General features: G+C 45.5%; 2 protein-coding genes across 2 annotated transcripts in view; both read right to left on the bottom strand.

The window, feature by feature from the left end:
- The window catches only part of LOC144699734 (A-kinase anchor protein 2-like), an 88,454-nt gene extending 85,065 nt beyond the window's left edge, over positions 1-3,389 (bottom strand). Inside the window, exon 1 of the mRNA XM_078570912.1 lies at positions 3,276-3,389. Coding sequence (XP_078427038.1) covers positions 3,276-3,338 — 63 coding nt within the window. The 5' untranslated portion in view covers positions 3,339-3,389. The remainder of the gene's footprint in view (positions 1-3,275) is intronic.
- The window catches only part of palm2akap2 (PALM2 and AKAP2 fusion), a 351,062-nt gene that overhangs the window by 10,966 nt on the left and 320,774 nt on the right, over positions 1-19,322 (bottom strand). The gene's annotated exons all lie outside the window — the stretch shown is intronic.

The raw sequence follows: 19,322 nt of genomic DNA, 5'->3' as shown, positions 1-19,322 counted from the left end.
CCAGCCTCCTCCCACCCCCCATCATCGAGCCCTATCAGCACACTCTGCAAGGATTGTAGCGTTATCCACACGGGATAGACCAGCTGGGCCAAATGGCCTGTGGCTGCGCTTTACATTCTGCGTAATTCAAGGTAAAAAGGAATTGGATATATATTTGAAAAAGAGATATTCGATTGGCTATGGGTAAAGAGCAGGGGGAGTGGCACCAGCTGGATAGTTCTTTCACAGAGCCAGCACAGAGAAAATGGGCCAGACATACATACGAACATATGAATTAGGAACAGGAGTAGGCCACTCGGCCCTTCAAGCCTGCTTCATGGCTGATCTGATTTTAACTTCAACTCTACATTCCTGCCTATACCCAATAACATTTCACCCCCTTGCTTATCAAGAATCTATCTATCTCTGCCTTAAAAATGTTCAAAGACTTTGCTTCCACCGCCTTTTGAGGAAAAGAATTCCAAAGACTCACGACCCTCTGAGAGAAAAAATTTCTCCTCATCTCTGTCTTAAATGAGTGACACCTTATTTTTACACAGTGACCCCCTAGTCCTAGATTCCCCCACAAGAGGAAACATCCTCTCCACATCCAGCGTGTCAAGACCCTCAGGATGTTAAAGGTTTCAATTAAGTTGCATCTTACTCTTCTAAACTCCAGTGGACAAAAGCCGAGCCTGTCCAACCTCTCCTTATAAGACAATCTGCCCATTCCTGGTATTAGTCTAGTAAACCTTTTTCGAATGGCCTCCTTCAGGCTATATGAATCCACCATCCATGTGAAGCTATGAAAGTTGCGAATTGGTTATGTTGCTTGATTACGCTAATTAATGGGAGATTTTAACATTGAGCTTTACAATTGTATGAAAACCTGGAGGGAACCTCACCTGAGTAAAAGCAGCCCAGTGTGGGGCACGACTGGCCAATTTGCAGGAGGGTGGTGGAGGCAGATTTCAATCGTGGCTTTTTAAAAGGGATTTGCCTAAGCACCCCTAGGGGGATCATTTGCAGGGCTATACGGAAAGGGCAGGGGAGAGTAGGACTAGCTGAATCACTCTTGTAGAGAGCCAGCATGGACACTAAGGGCTGAATGGCCACCTTCTGCGTTAAACCATTCTTCTGTGTATAGCTAGGGGAAGCACAAGGCCAGTTTGTCTATTGATGTTATATTACCTGGAATGAATTAGAAGAGAGAGACATCCTATGGTAATAATTGGGAATGCTGCAAACAGCCCTTCTTAATTTCACATGATAGCTGTGCCCCCAGGACTGTTTAAAGGATTCTGTTTGTTGGGAAACAAATGACGATTACAATATTTTAACAGGATACAGCTCTTTAAAGATAGAAAAGATATCTGGCACTCAAAGGATTAAAGGCGAGTATGTAAAAATGCGTCTATATGAGGGGTAGACAATGACTGCAGCGCTACAAGCTTTAAGGTTGGCTTTATTGGAAAGGTTTTTGATGTGGTTTGATGCTTCGGTGTTAAATGCCCATCAGGAAAATTCAGAAGCTGCCAACTTGCAGAGTTCCTTCTTAACTGGTGACAGGTGAGAATGACCACAGCCTTTAGGAGCTGAGTGCTTCTGTGCTTCTTACAGATGTGCTGGGGAGGAGGTGGAGGAGACAGCCTGTGTTTTCTTGGTTTGCCTTCCAACCTGGATTATTCCTGGAGCGCTTCTGTGGCCTACCTTCCTTGTCTAGTGCCTCCCTACCACTTCCAGTGACAGCTGAATGACACAAAGCCATCCTTTCTCATCAAGGGATCATTCGCACAACAACGAATAAACTTGCGCTGATTTAGCACGTCTGAATGTAGCAAAAACACCCCAAAGCACTTCACAGGGAGCGTGACCAGAGAAAGAGCTTGTCACTGAACCACATAGGCAGATATCATGAGCGGCGACCAAAAGCTTGGATAAAGAGGTAGGTTTCAAGGAGCATCTTGAAGGAAAAAAAGAGAGGTAGCGAGGCAGAGAGGTTAAGGGAGGGAACTCCAAAGCCACATTGCTGAAGGCACTTCTTTTTAAAACAAACTGCATTTTATTTTGGCTTCCTTCTCCAATCACACCCACTCCAAACATGTTGAGAGTGGAGACTCACGAGGGAGAGAGAGAAAGCGAGCAAGCATACCCACATTATACCAGCCATGCTACAACATGGTAGGGTGGCAACCACTTCATCTATTTTGTGCTTTGTTACTTAATTACATGTACATCCTGAATAATGGTTATGAATCACAAAAGAAACCTCAAAACAAGGGTTTTGTGACCAGCATGAATAATGAGGGAATATTGCAGTGAAATATTGCAGTGAAACAATGAATCATTAGTGAATAATGCAGTGAAACAATGATTTACATTCACAGTGGCAAAAGATAATCATCATTTACCATGTGACAAGTTGTATGGGCTAGTTATAGAAACTCGTTAGCAAAATGACCGGTCAACCGGTAAACTAACTGGCCGTCAAAGCTAGTCAGTTGGCATTTAGTTTCAATGTTTAATTCACTGCCACTTTTCTTCCAGGAACTGAGGAGATTCTGCTCTTCTCTCCGACAAGGGTTTCCGTTTGTCACTGCTTTCAGTTTCTGTTCTGAGGTTTGGTCAGAACTCACTTTCACAGCCACATCTACTTCCTCCACAACTGTCTCCGGCTCTGATTTATTCCACCTGGATTCCACCCTGCTATCTCCGTTATATTCCACATTACAACCATGGAATTTTCCTTTTGTTCTTTCCTCAACTCCCCTTCCCACCCTGCCCCCTCGCCCCTCCATTGTTTTTCCCTGTCACTGCCCAACCTCTAGCTTCGTCCAGTTCTGAAGACAGGTCACTGACCTGCCACGTTAACTCTGTTTCTCTCTCCACGGATACTCTCAGACCTGCTGAGTGTTTTCCAGCACTTTCTGTTTTGATTTGTGCTGGTTGGTTTGTGTTGCTGCTAATGGACCACCTCTGCACAAACGGGCACGCCTCACCCACTGCTTTTTCAAACATGCATGGTGTTTCCAGCGATCACAGCGGGTGATTGGGACACCAGCAAAACCATGACCAATTGGTCCTTCCTACTAAATTTCAACATTTATTTTGATATGTTCAACGTGAATTTGACAGAGATGCAAAATTGGCATTTGAGAAGCCTACACTAAGGTAAACAGATCACAGTGTACTGATGATGAGTTTAGTTTCTAAATACAACAACAATAGGTTTCCAATATCCACAACGATTTCTTTAATGGCTATTTATGAATTAATAAATGTGTTAACTCTCTTACCCTGGATTCTTGCTCCATTGAATGGCAAAGCACCTGCCATGGTGATGTGTATCTAAACATCATCGGCAACAATGAACTCTGAAGAAATCCCTGTGTCAAGGCTTTTACTTCCAATAGATTCACAAAGCATTCAAGACTGACTATTGGTATCTGCTACCCAAAGGGGTTCTGTGTACAGCCAATGTACTTAGGCACAATGAAAAGCTGACCAAAGCTGCCCTTAAGAAGCTTTCTTTCACTAGGGATAAGCCTTACATCAAACTCAATTAGGTGAGCATAGAATTACATAGAATGTACAGCAAATAAACAAACTATTTGGCCCAGCTGGTCTCTGCTGGTGTTTATACTCCTCCCATCCAGGACAAAGCAGCCTGCTTGATCGGCACTCCATCCATCCCCTTACACATTCAATCCCCCGCCATCGACGCACAGTGGCAGCAGTGTGTACCATCTACAAGATGCACTGCAGCAACTCACCAAGCCTCCTTTGACAGCACCTTCCAAACCCACAAAATCTATTACCGAGAAGGGCAAGGGCAGCGGACATATGGGAACAGCGCCATCTGTCAGTTCCCCTCCAAGTCGCACACCATCCAGACTTGGAACTATATTGCCATTCCTTCATTGTCACTGGGTCAAAATCCTGGAACTCCCTCCCTAAAGGCACTATGGGCATAACTACAACACATGGACTGCAGTGGCTCAAGAAGGCAGCTCACAAGCACTTTCTCAAGGGATGGACAATAAATGGCCTAGCCAGCGACACCCACATCCCACTAATGAATAAAAAAAAATCCACCGACCTCATCTCAACCTTTCCACATTTCTTTCCGTTCCCGTTGCTCTCACATACTTGTCTAGTTTCCTTTTGAAAGCTATTTGCCCCAACTACTTCCTGTGCTAGCGAGTTCCACTGTCTGAGTAAAAGAATTACTTGTGCTTTCCTTGTCAGATTTGTTAGTAACCATCTTGAATCTATGGCGCCTCGTGTTGGACTCCCTCTGCATGTCGAAACATTCTCTTTGCATCTACCCTGTCCAGCCCCTTCATCGTTTTGAAAGACTCCATCAGGTTTTTGCTTTTCTATAGAAAAGAGCCCCAACCCTGTTCATTCTTACCCGATGGCTGTAATCTTTCAGTTTGGTATCTTTCTAGTAAATCTTTTCTCCGGAGCTTCTATGTCGTTTTTATAGAATGAGAACCTTTGACCCTGCCTGCTCCTCAGTGCTAATAATGAATATAGCCTCTCTCCGTGTGTTCATCACTTGCCCCAATGGACTGAACCCAATCATTGAAGCATAAGTGCAGCAGGCCAAGTCCTTTTGTTGTACAACAAAATGTAGCTTCTGGTTGCCGGCGGCTGTAGTTCTGCTGCCCTTAATGTTTGTTCACTTAACAAATTGATGAAAGATACTGGATTAATGGTGCGTGGGATGCCACTGTTCAGATAGAATGGAGAAGATCCTTGAACCACACATTCAGATGGCACTATAATAAGCCCTCGAGGAGGATTAGCTGGGAAAGGGACAGGGAGAATGATTCTCTTCCCAATCATCGGCTCCCTCTGGAATTCCCTCCCTAAACCTCTCTGCCCCTCTTTCTCTCTCTCCTCCTTTAAGATGCTCCTTAAAATCCGCCTCTGGTCAAGCTATTGGTCACCCATCCTAATATCTCCTCATGTGGCTCAGCATCAAATTGTGCCTGATAGCACTCCTGTGAGGCAACTTGAGATTTTTCTTACTAGAATTGAGGTGCTAAATAAATGCAAGTTGCCTTATCACAGGGTGCGGCACTTCTTACAGCTCAATTCCCTCAGTTTGTAATACATATTACAAACAAAATATCAAAACCCTGGAACTCCCTCCCTAACAGCACTGTGGGGGTAGCTACACCACATGGACTGCAGCGGTTCAAGAAGGCAGCTCACCACCACCTTCTCAAGGGCAATGAGGGATGGGCAATAAATGCTGGACCAGCCAGCGAAGCCCACATCCCGTGAATGAATAAAAAAAATGAGCTTAAAAAAATGTTGACCGTGTTATTAAAGCTTATTCATTAAATGTAAATTACTTATCAATAGTTTTCAGTGATTACATTGCCATTGTAAATTCTTTTTGGTAGACATGATCTCAATCAATAGATCAAAGCACGGCGACTATCACCATTGGCAGCTTTTGCACAATTAACTAATTATTGGATTGGCTGTGTTGAAAGCTCACGGAATGTATAACAGTTTTGCTGTTGTTGAAGCCGAGATTCCCTCTGTTCATTATTTCTGTGGCTTTCCCTCTCTGTTACCAAGCCCTTGGGCGGAGTTCAATGTTGGCAGCAGGGAGCCGCCCACTGGCTGGAAAACCGGCATGTCACATTTTATTGGGAGGCTCGACGCTATGTTAAGGCGGTCAGGCACTCACCCGGGCAGTGCTGGGCCTCCCGCTGAGCAGGGAGGAAACCCCGCTGCCGAGAGCTGCTGGCCAATAACAGGCTGACGGCTCTCCAGTACAGGTAGCGCCACTGGGAGCAGTGGCCACTTTCGGTATTGCACCCGGGCCTTCACCAGGGATCGTTGCTGGACCCCGCAGTGAGAGTTGAGTGTGGGTGGGATGGGGTTCAGCGGTAGAGGGTGCCGGTAATTGGGGAGGAGGGTCAAATGCAAGGGCGGTGGGCGGAAGTGGGGGGTGGTTTTCTGTGACCCTCTGCCTTCTGATGCCAGGTCCTTTGAGCCCTGTACAACTGAAGCATAACCTCCCTGCTTTTGTAATCAATTCCCCCCACAATAAATGAAAAAATTCTATTAGCTTTCCGAATTACTTGCTGTACCTGCATACTAATCTGTTGGCTGAGCGTTAAATAACTATGCTGGAAATAGGGGAGAGCTCGCCTGCTCTTCTTCAAAATAGTACCACTGGATCTACCCAAGAGAGCAGACGCGGCCTCGGCTTAATGCCTCATCTGAAAGGTGGCACTTCCGCCAGTGTAGCACTCCCCGAGTGCCGCACTGGGAAAGCCAGTCTCTAGAGTTTTGTGCTCACATCTCTGGAGTGGGGCTTGAAGTCATAACTTTCTGACTCAAGAGGGGAAGGTGCTACCCACTGGACACAAGAAGAATCAGAAAATGACCTTAACTGAGTTCAGTTGCCAATAGACTCAATGCCAAAACATGGAAGCCGCAAATTTCTAAAATTCTGCCGTTCCTATAACGTGACACCAAGCCTGTACAGAAATATTCAAACTGAGTGAACTACGCCACTTATGCTGTCCTCCACATGGATTCCACTGAAGCGACATGTACTATGCATTCCCAGGCCAGAAGATGCCTCTTGTTTTTTTCAGTAGAGGAGAGTAGCAAAATGATTTGCATTTGCATTGGGTCATTTCCCCTGCACCCGCAGCTGGCTTCAGTCTGGGAACCAGGGCTGGGAACCATTACAGAGAATCACAATAAATTCTTCTACATCACTTCCATTCAGGAAACTGCTGGAAGCTGGTCCGGAAAAGCACAACAAAAATGGGCCTTTCCATTTGTTTGGCAAGCGGGTCTCCATTCACTACTTTACCAGTCACTTTGGTGATGGTGGTGATTAGCCGTCTGTGGTTGCTTATACAAGCCAACAACATGTTCCCTGTGTAAATCTGGATCCTGCCACAGGCAGTACCTCAGCACGCTGTCTCCTCCTTGCTCATATATTTGTCGCAAACAATAACTAACATTTTGTGTTTTTGAGGACAGTAGTTACAAATCCTGCTTTGCTCAAGCCCCAATTTTACTGATGCTCCAACAAACTCTCTCCAGATTAGCGAGAAGCAGGCCTTATGTCTCCACGTCGAGCTCGGCATCTCTGTGAATTTAAGCGGGAAGAGGAGCACATTAGACGGCCACCCATCACGCTAAAGAGAAAAGGCAAGGTTTGCGTCTGTACAGCGCCTTTCATGACCTCAGGACATCCCAAAGCGCATCGTAGCCAATGATGTACCTTGGCGCGGATATTGTCGTCACGTTGCCTGGTGCAACGCTTCCTCTAGTGGCCATCTACGGAATGACACTGACAGTCCGTCCTCTCAGATGGTGAAAATGTACTATGGCAGGGCAGAGGAAGCAGAAGGTTCCATGAATTAGCCGAGAGGGGAGGATTTTATCTCTGCTCTGTACTTTCCTTGTTTGATCTCCTGCAGTTTTTTTGTGTCTTTCTCTTATTCCCTTTTCCCTTGCCCACTTAGTTGGGGAATGTTGTCAACGCCTGGATTCAATGCTGTTCCTTCTTCTCTTGCTCTTCTTCTCAGCACCAACTGAAAAGCCTCAATCACAGCTCCTCCATTTCGAAGATGAAGCCTGAATGCATGAGAACTGGCCCAATTGGCTGGGTAGTTTTCGACCGAGAATATTTGTGTTCTCACCAACAACCCTTCATTTAATTTATTTCCTACAAAATGTACCAGTCAACTAAGTCACAAAATAATTGCACGGAGAAGAGTCAAAGGGCTGATTCCTAGCGTTCAGAGCGCCGACGCTATCGTGAAAATTTGAAAAAACCTGGACTTTCCACCGAGAAAGGGACAATGAAGAGAAACCCTCACAGAGGCAGGTACATCGTGAAAGGTATGGGAAAGTAAAACCCGCAATGCTACTTCAGCATAAATGGTGACAGTGAGCCAAGTGGACAGAGTTTCAAACTGGAAGAAGGCAAATCATTGGATTGGCATTAAGGTACACCTATCCACAATGAAGAGTGATCAATAACCAAACTAGGTGGCTGGACAAGGTTGAGGGAAAAAGCCCTAGAACCTGTTAAGGAACACCTGGGCGCTCTGGTGGTATCTGATTCATGATTCATGATGAAGCAAATGTCCCTTTCCTCAGTTTTTCCTTCATTTGTGCTCAGTATGGTGGCAGCTCATCCCTCAAGTGCCAGACAACGGCGATAGGACAGGGGAATGTGGCTGACTGCACTGCTCTACAAAAAGTAAGCATGGACTCAATGGACTGAATGGCCTCTCTCTGTGCTGTAATGACTCTATGAATTCAGAGGCTCAATTTGAAGTCCTTCCATGACCTTCTGAGCGTCACTGATGTTAACTATATTGTTAGGACGCATAGGTGAAGGGCATTGTTTCAATAAGTACTTTGAGTACATTTAAATAGGGGGCAGCTGGAACACTGGGTTGTGTGGGAAGAGAACTGTGTGACTGAACAAAGTCAATAAACTCTCTTTATAAAGAAAAACTCTGTGCCATTGCTCATCCTCAGTTGAAACCAAGACACAAGAGCTTTTCTTTATAAAGAGAGTTTATTGACTTTGTTCAGTCACACAGTTCTCTTCCCACCCAACCCAGTGTTCCAGCTGCCCCCTATTTAAATGTACTCAAAGTACTTATTGAAACAATGCCCTTCACCTATGCGTCCTAACAATATAGTTAACATCAGTGACCCTCAGAAGGTCGTGGTGGGACTTCAAATTGAGCCTCTGAATTCATAAAGTCATTACAGCACAGAAAGAGGCCATTCAGTCCATTGAGTCCATCTTACTTTTTGTAGAGCAGTACAGTCAGCCGCAATCCCGTGCTCTATCCCTGTTGCCTGGCACTTGAGGGCAGTAAAGTTGCAGCTACTGATGGTGCTCCTATGGTGGAGGGAATTCCAGGATATTGACCCTGGGGACTATGATGGAATGGGAGCACATGCCTCAGTCAAGACAGTGTGGAACAAAAACAGAAAATGCCAGAAAGGCTCAGCAGGTCAGGGATCATCAGTGGAAGAGAACAAATGGGCTAAGGTTATGGGTGTGGATCTTTCATCAACATAGACCAAAGCATCAAATCTTTCCTGGTCTGTATGGTTCTGTGAGTCACAGAAAAAAAAAACTTATAAAAGGCAGACATCAAAAAGGCAATGGATTTGTATAGTTTTACAAAAGTTTTAGTTTTACAAACACTGAATTTTACAGCACAGAAACAGGCCATTCGACCCAACTGGTCTATGCCAGTGTTTGTGCTCCACATGGGCCTCCTCCCACCCCCTCCCACCATTCTTCACCTAATTATATCAATAGCTTGAACACAAAAATCCAGGCTGACATTCCAGTGTGCTACTGAGGGAGTGCTGCACTGTTGGAGGTTCCATCTTTCGGATGAGATTTTAGACTGAGTGCCTGTCTGTTTGCTCAGGTGGATGCAGAAAAGTCCCATGGCACTATTTCGGAGAAGGGCAGGGGAGTTCTCCCCGGTGTCCTGGACAATATTTCTCCCTCAACCAACACGACTAAAACAGATTATCTGGTCATTATCACATTTTTGCTTGTGGCAGCTTGCTGCACGCAATTTGGCTGCTGCGTTTCCTACATTACAACAGCGACTACACTTTCAAAAATACTTCTTTGGCTGCAAAGCACTTTGAGACGTCTGGTGGTAGCGCTAGGTAAATGCAAGTCTTTCTTTCCTTTTTAACATATCCTTCTGTTCTTTTCTACCCCGTGTACATTTTTGCCTTCCCCTTCAATGCATCTACGTTATTCACCTCAACTACTTCATATGGCGGAGTTTCGCATTCTAACCACTCTCGAATAAAGACATTTCACCTGAATCCCCGATAGAATTTATCGGTGACTATTTTATATGAATGGCCATCAGTTTGGGGGTACCACACAAGTAGAAACATCTTCTCTACGTTGATCCTATCGAATCCTTCCTTGACATTGTATACTGCGCTTTTTCAGCCAAATCTTAATTGGGTGTTTGTAGAACAGCCGATGCAAATCAATAATGCTGTACAGAAATAATTTTTTCCTGTACCACTGTAGGATAGAGCACAGCTGAGGATGTAGGCAAGGGTGATGCCAGAAGAGAGAAAAAACCGAATATGGATATGCTGCTTGGGTTCTTTTTTAATAAAAAAGAAATCAACACAGTTTACAGAATGTCTGGAAAGCAAGTTTGCATATCACTGCCTGTGGTGTTGCACCATCTGTGCACAATGTGTTTGATGAAACAGGGGACTGTTGCAAGGCATGCCTGACTTAACTACACCGTAAAAGTGATACAGTGCCGAAAAGAAAAGCTGGCACAGAGTGGATGAGCTTACATTTTCTTTCCCCCACTCCCCCGCTTCAATTCCTCTCCCCGTCCAACCCCACTGCCGCCCCGTCCCTCTTTACAACCATTCCTCACGTGTAACCTGACAGTGCAGCCTGAAAGACAAGGTAGGCCTTGTCGGAGCTGAGCTGAGGCTTTGTTCACTTCACGCGGGGGGGGGTGGGTGGCACTTGTCACCCGGTGATACATAAGAATAATAGACGTGGTCCTACTCACAGCCGATTCATGTCAACATTGCATTTATGTGGACTGAAAAAAAGTGTATGCTGAGCCCCCCCTTCTTTGTAAATTTAAACGCTGTTTAGAAAGAAGGACTTGCATTTATGTAGCGCCTTTCATAGCTTCAGGCTATTCCAAAGCACTTTACAGCCAATGAAGTGGTGTTTTTTTAAGCATAGTCTCTGTTGTATTGCAGGAAATGTGGCAGTCAATATGCGCACAGGAAGCTCCCATAAATGCAATGGGATAATGACCAGAATCTTTTCAAGTAAGGCGATGGAGGGATAGGTTTTTGCCTGGGGACCGGGAGGAACATCCCCACCCCCCCCACCACCTTTCACACCCTCAGCCCTGCACTGGGCTGTGACTCTGGATTCTGTGTTCAAGTCCCTGTCGTGGATACGACCTCACAGCCTTCTGACTCAGAGATGAGCGTGTTACCCACAGAGCCACTGTGTATGTCAGCATAGACTTCGGCCATACATTTTTACAGCATGTTAAAACCACTGGAATACCAATTAGGATTCGGAAGCCTTGATGGCTTTTCGTTTTCTCTCTCCTTAGCCCAGCAGGGCTCTGGTCAACTGTCACGGTTCCAACTGCTGACCCAGCAGTTAACAGGCAGGCTAAACACAAGCTATTTTGCAACTCCCTGCCCTATATAACTGCCATTTCCTTACACTGCGCACAGCTGCATTTGTGAGATGGTAACTCTGTGCAAAGTCGCAAAGCAGAAACCAGTCATTTGCGCAAGACAGGGAGACGAGATGCTCTGTGGCAACAGAAGTGGCTACACAGGGAGTGCCCTGGGAAATGAAATAAGAAGTACAAAACAGCCCATTGAGTCTGCACTGCCCTTTCAAAGAGCAACCCAGTTAGCCCCCACTTGTTGGCTGCTTCCCCCTATTCCTGCAATATTTTCCTCCTTTGGCCATTTATTCTTGAATCAGTACCCACCATCCGTTTTTTAAAATTCATTCATGGGTTGCTAGGCCAGCATTTATTGCCCATCCCTAATAGCCCTCATTCAGAGGGCATTTAAGAGTCAACCCACAATGCTGTGGGTCTGGAGTCAGATGTAATCCAGACCAGGTAAGGACAGCAGGTTTCCTTCCCTAAAGGACATTAGTGAGCCAGGTGGATTTTCAACAATGGCTCATCATCAGACTTTTACTGCATTCAAATTCCACCATCTGCTGTGGCAGGATTCAAACCCAGGTCCCCAGATCATTACCCTGGTTTACTAGTTCAGCAGCAACACCACTACACTATCGCCTCTACATCCTAGCATTGGGAAATACAGTCAGATCTTTCACATCCTTAAAAAGAGGATGCGCCAAAAGAAAAAAAAAACAGAAACAAATGAACTTGCATTTCTGTAGCACCTGTCACGATCTCAAGATGTCCTAAAGCATTTTACAGCCATTGAAGTGAATGCATTCATTGTTGTAATGTCAGAAACGCTGCAGCCAATTCTGTCTGATCCTTTCTTCACACACTCTTTCTGAAAGAACTTTGAGATTCCCAACAGACACCAAGCTATAAAAAGATGGTGCTCTTCGCCCACACTAAGAAATTAATGAACACTGTCATCTTTTCTACTGTGTCTCATTCATAATGCAAAAAAGTATGTCACCAAAAAATGCCAGAGTGCTTTAATCTACGATGCTGGAACTTCACTTAAAAAAATACTTTGGGCTGGGTTTTCCTGTGAGCTCGGGAAAACTTGGCTTGCCCTCTTCTCTGCCTTCCGGAGTGCGCACCTAACCCATCTGTGACTTTGCCGGGGACTTTCGCCCTTTCACACAGGGGTTGGGGGTCGCAGGGCATTTTGTGATCTGCGATGGAGTGCGTGAGGAACATGGGTGCAGAGGCGGGGCTGGTGAGAAGGCTTGCCTTGTTCTCCAACGCAGCAGCCCAGCTCCCAACATTGTTTAAAGGCCCCCTAAACCTCAATGTAAGGGTCAACTTGCCTTTGCTGGGCAGGTGCCGATGATGAATCACTGCATTAAAAACACATCCATGTTACGATACAGCACCCAATAGTGACATCAGGAGAGATGGTGGTAATGGTAGTGGTGATGGTGCTGGACTAGCAACCAGAGGCCCAGGCTAAAACATGAGTTCAAATCTGGTGGAATTTAAATTCAATTAATTAATTCAATTGATTAATAAAAAAAATCTGGAATTGAAAGCTAGTCTCAGTAATGGTGGCATGAAACTAGCATTTATTGCTGTAAAAACCCATTGAGTTCATTAATGTCCTTCAGCAGAGGAAATCTGCCATTCCTATCTGGTCTGGCCTACCTATGACTCTAGACCCACAGCAATGTGGTTGGCTCTTAAGTTCCCTCTGAAATGGCCCAGCAAGCCACTCAGTTGTACCAAGCCACTACAGAAAAGTCAAAAAGGAATCAAACCGGATGGGCCACCTGGCATCGACCTAGGCACTGGGAATGACAACAGCACACCTCTGTCGACCCTGCAAACTCCTCCTCACTAACATCTGGGGGCCTTGTGCCAAAATTGGGAGAGCTGGTCAAGCAACAGCCTGACATAGTCATACTCATGGAATCATACCTTACAGCTTGATGAAAGCACATTGAGATGAAATGTTAACTCTGTTTCTCTCTCCATAGATGCTGCCTGACCTGTTACTTCCAGCATTTTCTGTCTTTATAACCACCATCACCATCCCTGGGTGTATCCCGTCCCACCGGCAGGACAGGCCCAGCAGAGGTGTACAGTGGTATACAGTCGGGAAGGAGTTGCCCTGGGAGTCCTCAACATTGACTCCGGACCCCATGAAGTCTCATGGCATCAGGTTAAAAACGCGCAAGGAAACCTCAAACAAGAACAGAAAATGCTGGAAAAACTCAGCAGGTCTGGGAGCATCGGTGGAGAGAGAAACAGAGTTAATGTTTCGAGTCCGTGTGACTCTTCTTCAGAGCTAAAGAGAAATAGAAATGTGATGGAATTTATATTGTGTAAGGGGGTGGAGCAGGTGAAGTTGGATAGAAGGTCAGCAATAGGTGGGGGCTAAGGAGAGATTAACAAAGATGTCATGGACACAAAACAAAGGGAGTCTTAATGGTAGTGGTGAAGATTAAAGAAGGTGCTGATAGTGGCATAAAGGAAACCTCATACTGATTACCACATACTGCCCACGCCTCAGCTGATGAATCAGTGCTTGTCCATTTTGGACACCACTTGGAGGAAGCACTGAGGATGGCAAGGGCACAGAATGTATTCTGGGTGGGAGACTTCAATATCCATCACCGAGATTGGCTCGGTAGCACGACTACTGACCAAGCTGGCCATGTCCTAAAGAACAAAGCTGCTAGACTGGGTCTGCGGCAGGTGGTGAGGGGACCAACAAGAGGAAAAACCTACTAGGCCTCATCCTCACCAAATACCTGTCACAGATGCATCTGTCCATGACAATATAAATAGGAGTGACCACTGCACAGTCCTTGTGGAGACACTGAGCAAACCCTCCATTGTGTTGTGTGGCACTACCACTGTGCTAAATGGGATGGATTCAGAACAGATCTCGCAGCTCAAAACTGGGCATCCATGAGATGCTGTGGGCCATCAGCAGCAGCAGAGTTGCACTCGCACACAATCTGTAACCTCATGGCCTGGCATATCCCCCACCCTACCATTACCGTCAAGCCAGGGATCAACCCTGGTTCAACGAAGAGTGCAGGAGGGCATGCCAGGAACAGCACCAGGCATACCTAAAAATGAGGGGTCAGCCTGGTGAAGCTACAACACAGGACTACTTGCATGCCAAACAGCATAAGCAGCAAATGAGAGACAGGGCTAAGCGATCCCACAACCAAAGGATCAGATCTAAGCTCTGCAGTCCTGCCACAGCCATTTGTGAATGGTGGTGGACAATTAAACAGCTAACAAGAAGAAAAGGCTCCACAAATATCCCCATACTCAATGATGGGGGAGCCCAGCACATCAGTGCAAAGGATAAGGCTGATGGATTTGCTACAATCCTCAGCCAGAAATGCCGAGTGGATGATCCATCTCACCCTCCTCCGGAGGTCCCCAGCATCACAGATGCCAGTCTTTAACCAATTTGATTCACTCCACATGATATTAAGAAACGGCTGAAGGCACTGGAGAGTGCAAAGGCTACGGGCTCTGACAATATTCTGGCAAGAGTACTGAAGACTTGTGCTCCAGAACTTGCCGCACCCCTAGCCAAGCTGTTCCAGTACAGCTACAACACTGGCATCTACCCGACTATGCAGTAAGCGCTGTTATTACTGCAACAGTAATTTTATTGGGCTGGTTGTTGGGGCTGTGATGGTGAAGTGGCATCTGTTTTTAAAAAGCTGTGGTAATGGACAAGCTGCAGAAACATCCCCTGCCCCTGCCACTAAGCTCTTTGTAACATGTCTCTGTGTAATTGGACAAAGTAGCTGCAGCCCCAAGGCAAGCATGTGGGAAGGTGGAGAGAAAATTAATAGCACAAAATGTCCTTGTCAGCCTCGACTTTATTTCCTCCGAGAGATATTGACATACTTTCCACTCCTTTTGTTGACCTTCATGCAGCACTGCGACAAGTTATGTAGTTCTGCTGTCCCCTTTTCAAAATTATTGGACTTTTTTTTTAAACATTGTGCTTTACGGACTTCACAAGCAAGGTGATACACTGCACAAAAATCAGAGCAGTTGAACCTCTAGTCTTGGTGTCCGAAAGACTCCCCAGGGCTTACGCCACTAATACTGATGTCTGATTGACTCCCGCAGAGCTAAACTGGACAGCACCCACCCCCCACCTCCAGACCCCTGAAAACTGCAGGGAGCTTCATGCGCGATTAACCCGTGCCCGTTAATTGGAATGCAGGCAGCTTTGTGTTGCCTGCCGATAGGAACATAGGAACAGGAGAAGACCATTCAGCCCATCGAGCCTGCTCCGCCATGCAATATGATCATGGCTAATCGAACACTTCAATGCCTTTTACCCACACTATCCTCATAAGCCTTTACGTTATTAATCAACATGGGAAAGAGTGGGCTTCAAGGGTTCCAGATGCTGCACTAGAGAACTTGGTGGAGGAGGTGGAAAAGAGGAGCAATGTCCAGTAGCCACATGCCCTCTAGACACTGCTCAGAAGGCAGTGGGGGCAGGCTGCCGTGGTAGTTAATGCCAGGAGTCACGCACCCTGAGGATCTGGATGCAGTGCCACAAAAAGTTCAATGACCTCACACGAGTGGTCAAGGCTGGGGAATACATCTTCAAATACCACATACTACCAATTGCACCACTAACCTCAGGTACTGCTCAATTCACCACACCACCATCACTCGCCTACCAGCAATTTCTATTAATCAGGATTCATATCTGACATTCATATGCTTCACCTCATCATTGCAGAGTTAGCACTGCTACAAGCTTCACACTTGCATCTCACAGGTTGCACACATTCCCAGCAATTGCTCCATGACTTCCACATCAACTTCACAGATTGCACAACACTCACTGACACACTCCTCTTTCTCTCTCTCTCTCTCTTATAGGACAAGGTGGTATACAACTGGAGGAAGGAGTAACCAGAGAGGGTTTGTCAGTTTGTCCTGACCTCCATGGGGAAGGCAGAGCTGACCATTGCTTATGCAGTGGATGCCATTTTGGTCCCCGATCAGCCAAAATGACAAGAGCTACCAAGCCCAAATCCACACATCCCGGTGTTTGACTGACTCCTAGTAAAGTGAGTTTGTTTATCTTTCAGTATTCGGTGGGATAAGGTACCACCTCTTACCATCACATGATACACAGCAGGGGTTCCCAACCCTCCTGAATTGTCCTGAAGACTCCAGCAATTAAAGACCAATCTTGAGACAACCCAAACGAAGACTTGTCGGGGCCTGAAAAACATCTGTGTGTTTTCTTTTCTCCTAATTTTCTTTGAACACTTCTCTTTCTAAGTCATAGGGACTGCCAGGATCGGTACCTGGGCCAGCTATTCACAGTCTACGTCAATGATCTGGATGTGGGGGCTAAACGTAATATTTTCAGGTTTTCAGGTTTGTGGATGACACAAAGCTAGGTGGGAATGTGAGTTGTGAGGAGGATGCAAAGAGGCTTCAAGGGGATTTGGACAGGCTCAGTGAATGGGCAGATGGAATATCCACCTTGGTAGGAGGGATAGAGGTGCAGAATATTTCTTAAATGGTGGGAGATGGGAAGTGCTGATGTCCAAAGGAACCTGAGTGTCTTTGTTTGTGAGTCACTGAAGGCTAACGTGCAGGTGTAGCAAGCAATCAGGAAGGCAAATGGTATGCTAGTCTTTATTGCCAGTGGATTTGAATACAGGAGTAAAGATGTCTTGCTTCAATTGTTGGAACCTCTGTTAGATTGCACTTGGAGTATTGTGTACAGTTTTGGTCTCCTTACCTAAGGAAGGATATACTTGCCATAGAGGGAGTGCAATGGAGGTTCACCAGGCTGATTCCTGGGATGGTGGGACTGTCCTATAAGGAGAGATTGAGGAGATTGGGTCTGTATTCTCTAGGATTTAGAAGAATGAAAGGTGATCTCATTAAAATTTACAAAGTTCTTAAGGGGCTAGACAGGGTAGATGAAGAAAGGATGTTTCCCCTGGCTGCAGAGGGGGGTGGCTGTGGTCTAGAACCGGGGGTACAGTCTCAGAATAAGGGGCAAGCCATTTAGGACTGAGGTGAGGAGGAATTTCTTCACTCAGAGGGTGGTGAATCTTTGGAATTCTTTGCCCCAGAGGGCTGTGGAAACTCAATCATTGAGCATGTTCAAGACAGGGATTGACAGATTTCCAAATATTAATGGCATCAAGGGATATAGGGATAGAGCAGGAAAGTGGCGGTGAGGTAGATGATCAGCCATGATCTAGCTGAATGGTGGAGCAGGCTCAAAGGGCTGAATGGCCTACTCCTGCTCCTGTGTTCCTATGGGTGTCATGGCAGAGGGTGGGGCCATAAAATGCAGCGAGCCAATCAGAAGTCCATTGACTTTGGCGGGACCGTAAAATCCTGCCTGCCGGGGTAAAATTCCGCCCTATGTTTCCTATGTTCCTAAAGATATTGGGGATGGGATTAAAAGGCTGTTTGATTGGGTGGGGTGGTTGGAGGTGTGAGGTTATTCACAAATACATCCAACCAGAGATGGCAACTCTGCACAGAGCACAAGCAAATGATTAAAGGGAAATTGATGCTTTACAAATAAAACCAACAGTGGGCCAAATGGTTTCCTTCTGTGCTGTACTATCTGCTTAGAAAAAAAAGAAAGGAACACCTTTCACAACCTCAGCATGTCCCAAAGAGATTTCCCAGCCAATGAAGTACTTGTGATGTGCGGTCACTGTTGTAGGAAACGCAGCAGCCAATTTGCGCACAGCAAGTTCCCACTAAAAACAATTCGCTAATGACCAGATAATTTCTTTTAAGCAGGTTGGTTGAGAGATATGTTGATCCGGACACTGTGGAGAACTCCCCAGCTCTCCTTCAAATAGTGCCATGGGATCTTTTAAATTCACCTGAGAGAACGGAGGGCTCAGGTTTCACGTTTCATTGATAAAGTGGCACCTCCTACAGCGTAGCACTCCCTTAGTATTGTACAGAATGGACCAAATAACGAAAGATTCTGATGGTTCTCCACTGGAACTATATGCAATTATGGAAGAGTGGACGATCTGCAGTGAGTGAGCCATAATTCAGTTGAAAGGCTCATTAAACTATCAGAGTGAAGATGAAGCATCATTATGAGCATCAGCAGGATACTAAGACTGAATTACTGCATTCAGCTGACTCTTGGCTATTTATTAATTTTTTCTGTCAATTATTTTCATATTGTGCAGCAGCAACAGTGATCACGGTAGCAGCTATATGAAGTTGATGAAATTATAATAGGACAATGATGAATATAATCGTGCATTTATGACAGTTACTATAGTAATAACAGTTCTCACAATATATTAGCATTTACCACACAGAGCATGTTACAGTCACATACAACATGACCAACTGCAACGGACACATATTAATTCTGTGGCAAATAAGCACCCACAATATGATATTCAAAAAATTGAGAAAACTCGCAGTTTTGTTGATCAATTTTACTCATCTCATTGATGATTACAACACAAATAGTCCAGTATTGTCAACACTCAAAATCAATGTATCTCTGTGATGCTTGGGTCTATCAAGAGATAGTTAATTGACAATGGCAATAATTACAATCGATCGCAAACTACAAAGATTCATTCTGTACAGTGGCTTTAGCCTTGAGGGACTACATTGGACAACAGAATTAAGTGCACAGCATCAAACACAGGAACAGTCACAAAACCATAGGCTTTATAGCACAGGAGGGCATTCATTCCACGCAGCTTGTTCCAGTGGCTTAACTGGAGTGATCTACTCAAATTCCCTCTATCCTTCTCTCTCAAATAGTTAATTGTGAGAGAGACGAGGAGAAACTGTCTTCACTGGCGGAGAGGGGGTGTCAGTATTCAAAAAGACACAGAGGGGAGAAGAGGAGAATCTCTTTTTTTAATGCAATGTCAGGGCATAACACATCAAGAGGAACAATTCATGAAGACCGCATTTTAGCAGAGAGACAGTCAATACCTCAAAACCTTGCCTAACTGTTTCACAGCTATTTTTAGCCTACATTCCAGCATAGTGCATCAACTTAAGAATGGTGCCAAATGAGAGGAATGCTAGAACCAAATAAGTCAGATAGAC

This window comes from Cetorhinus maximus, chromosome 2 (assembly GCF_964194155.1).
Source record: "Cetorhinus maximus chromosome 2, sCetMax3.hap1.1, whole genome shotgun sequence".
In the NCBI taxonomy this organism is placed as follows: Eukaryota; Metazoa; Chordata; class Chondrichthyes; order Lamniformes; family Cetorhinidae; genus Cetorhinus; species Cetorhinus maximus.
The sequence above is the reverse complement of the archived record's forward strand: the minus strand, read 5'-3'. Positions and strand labels throughout refer to the sequence as shown.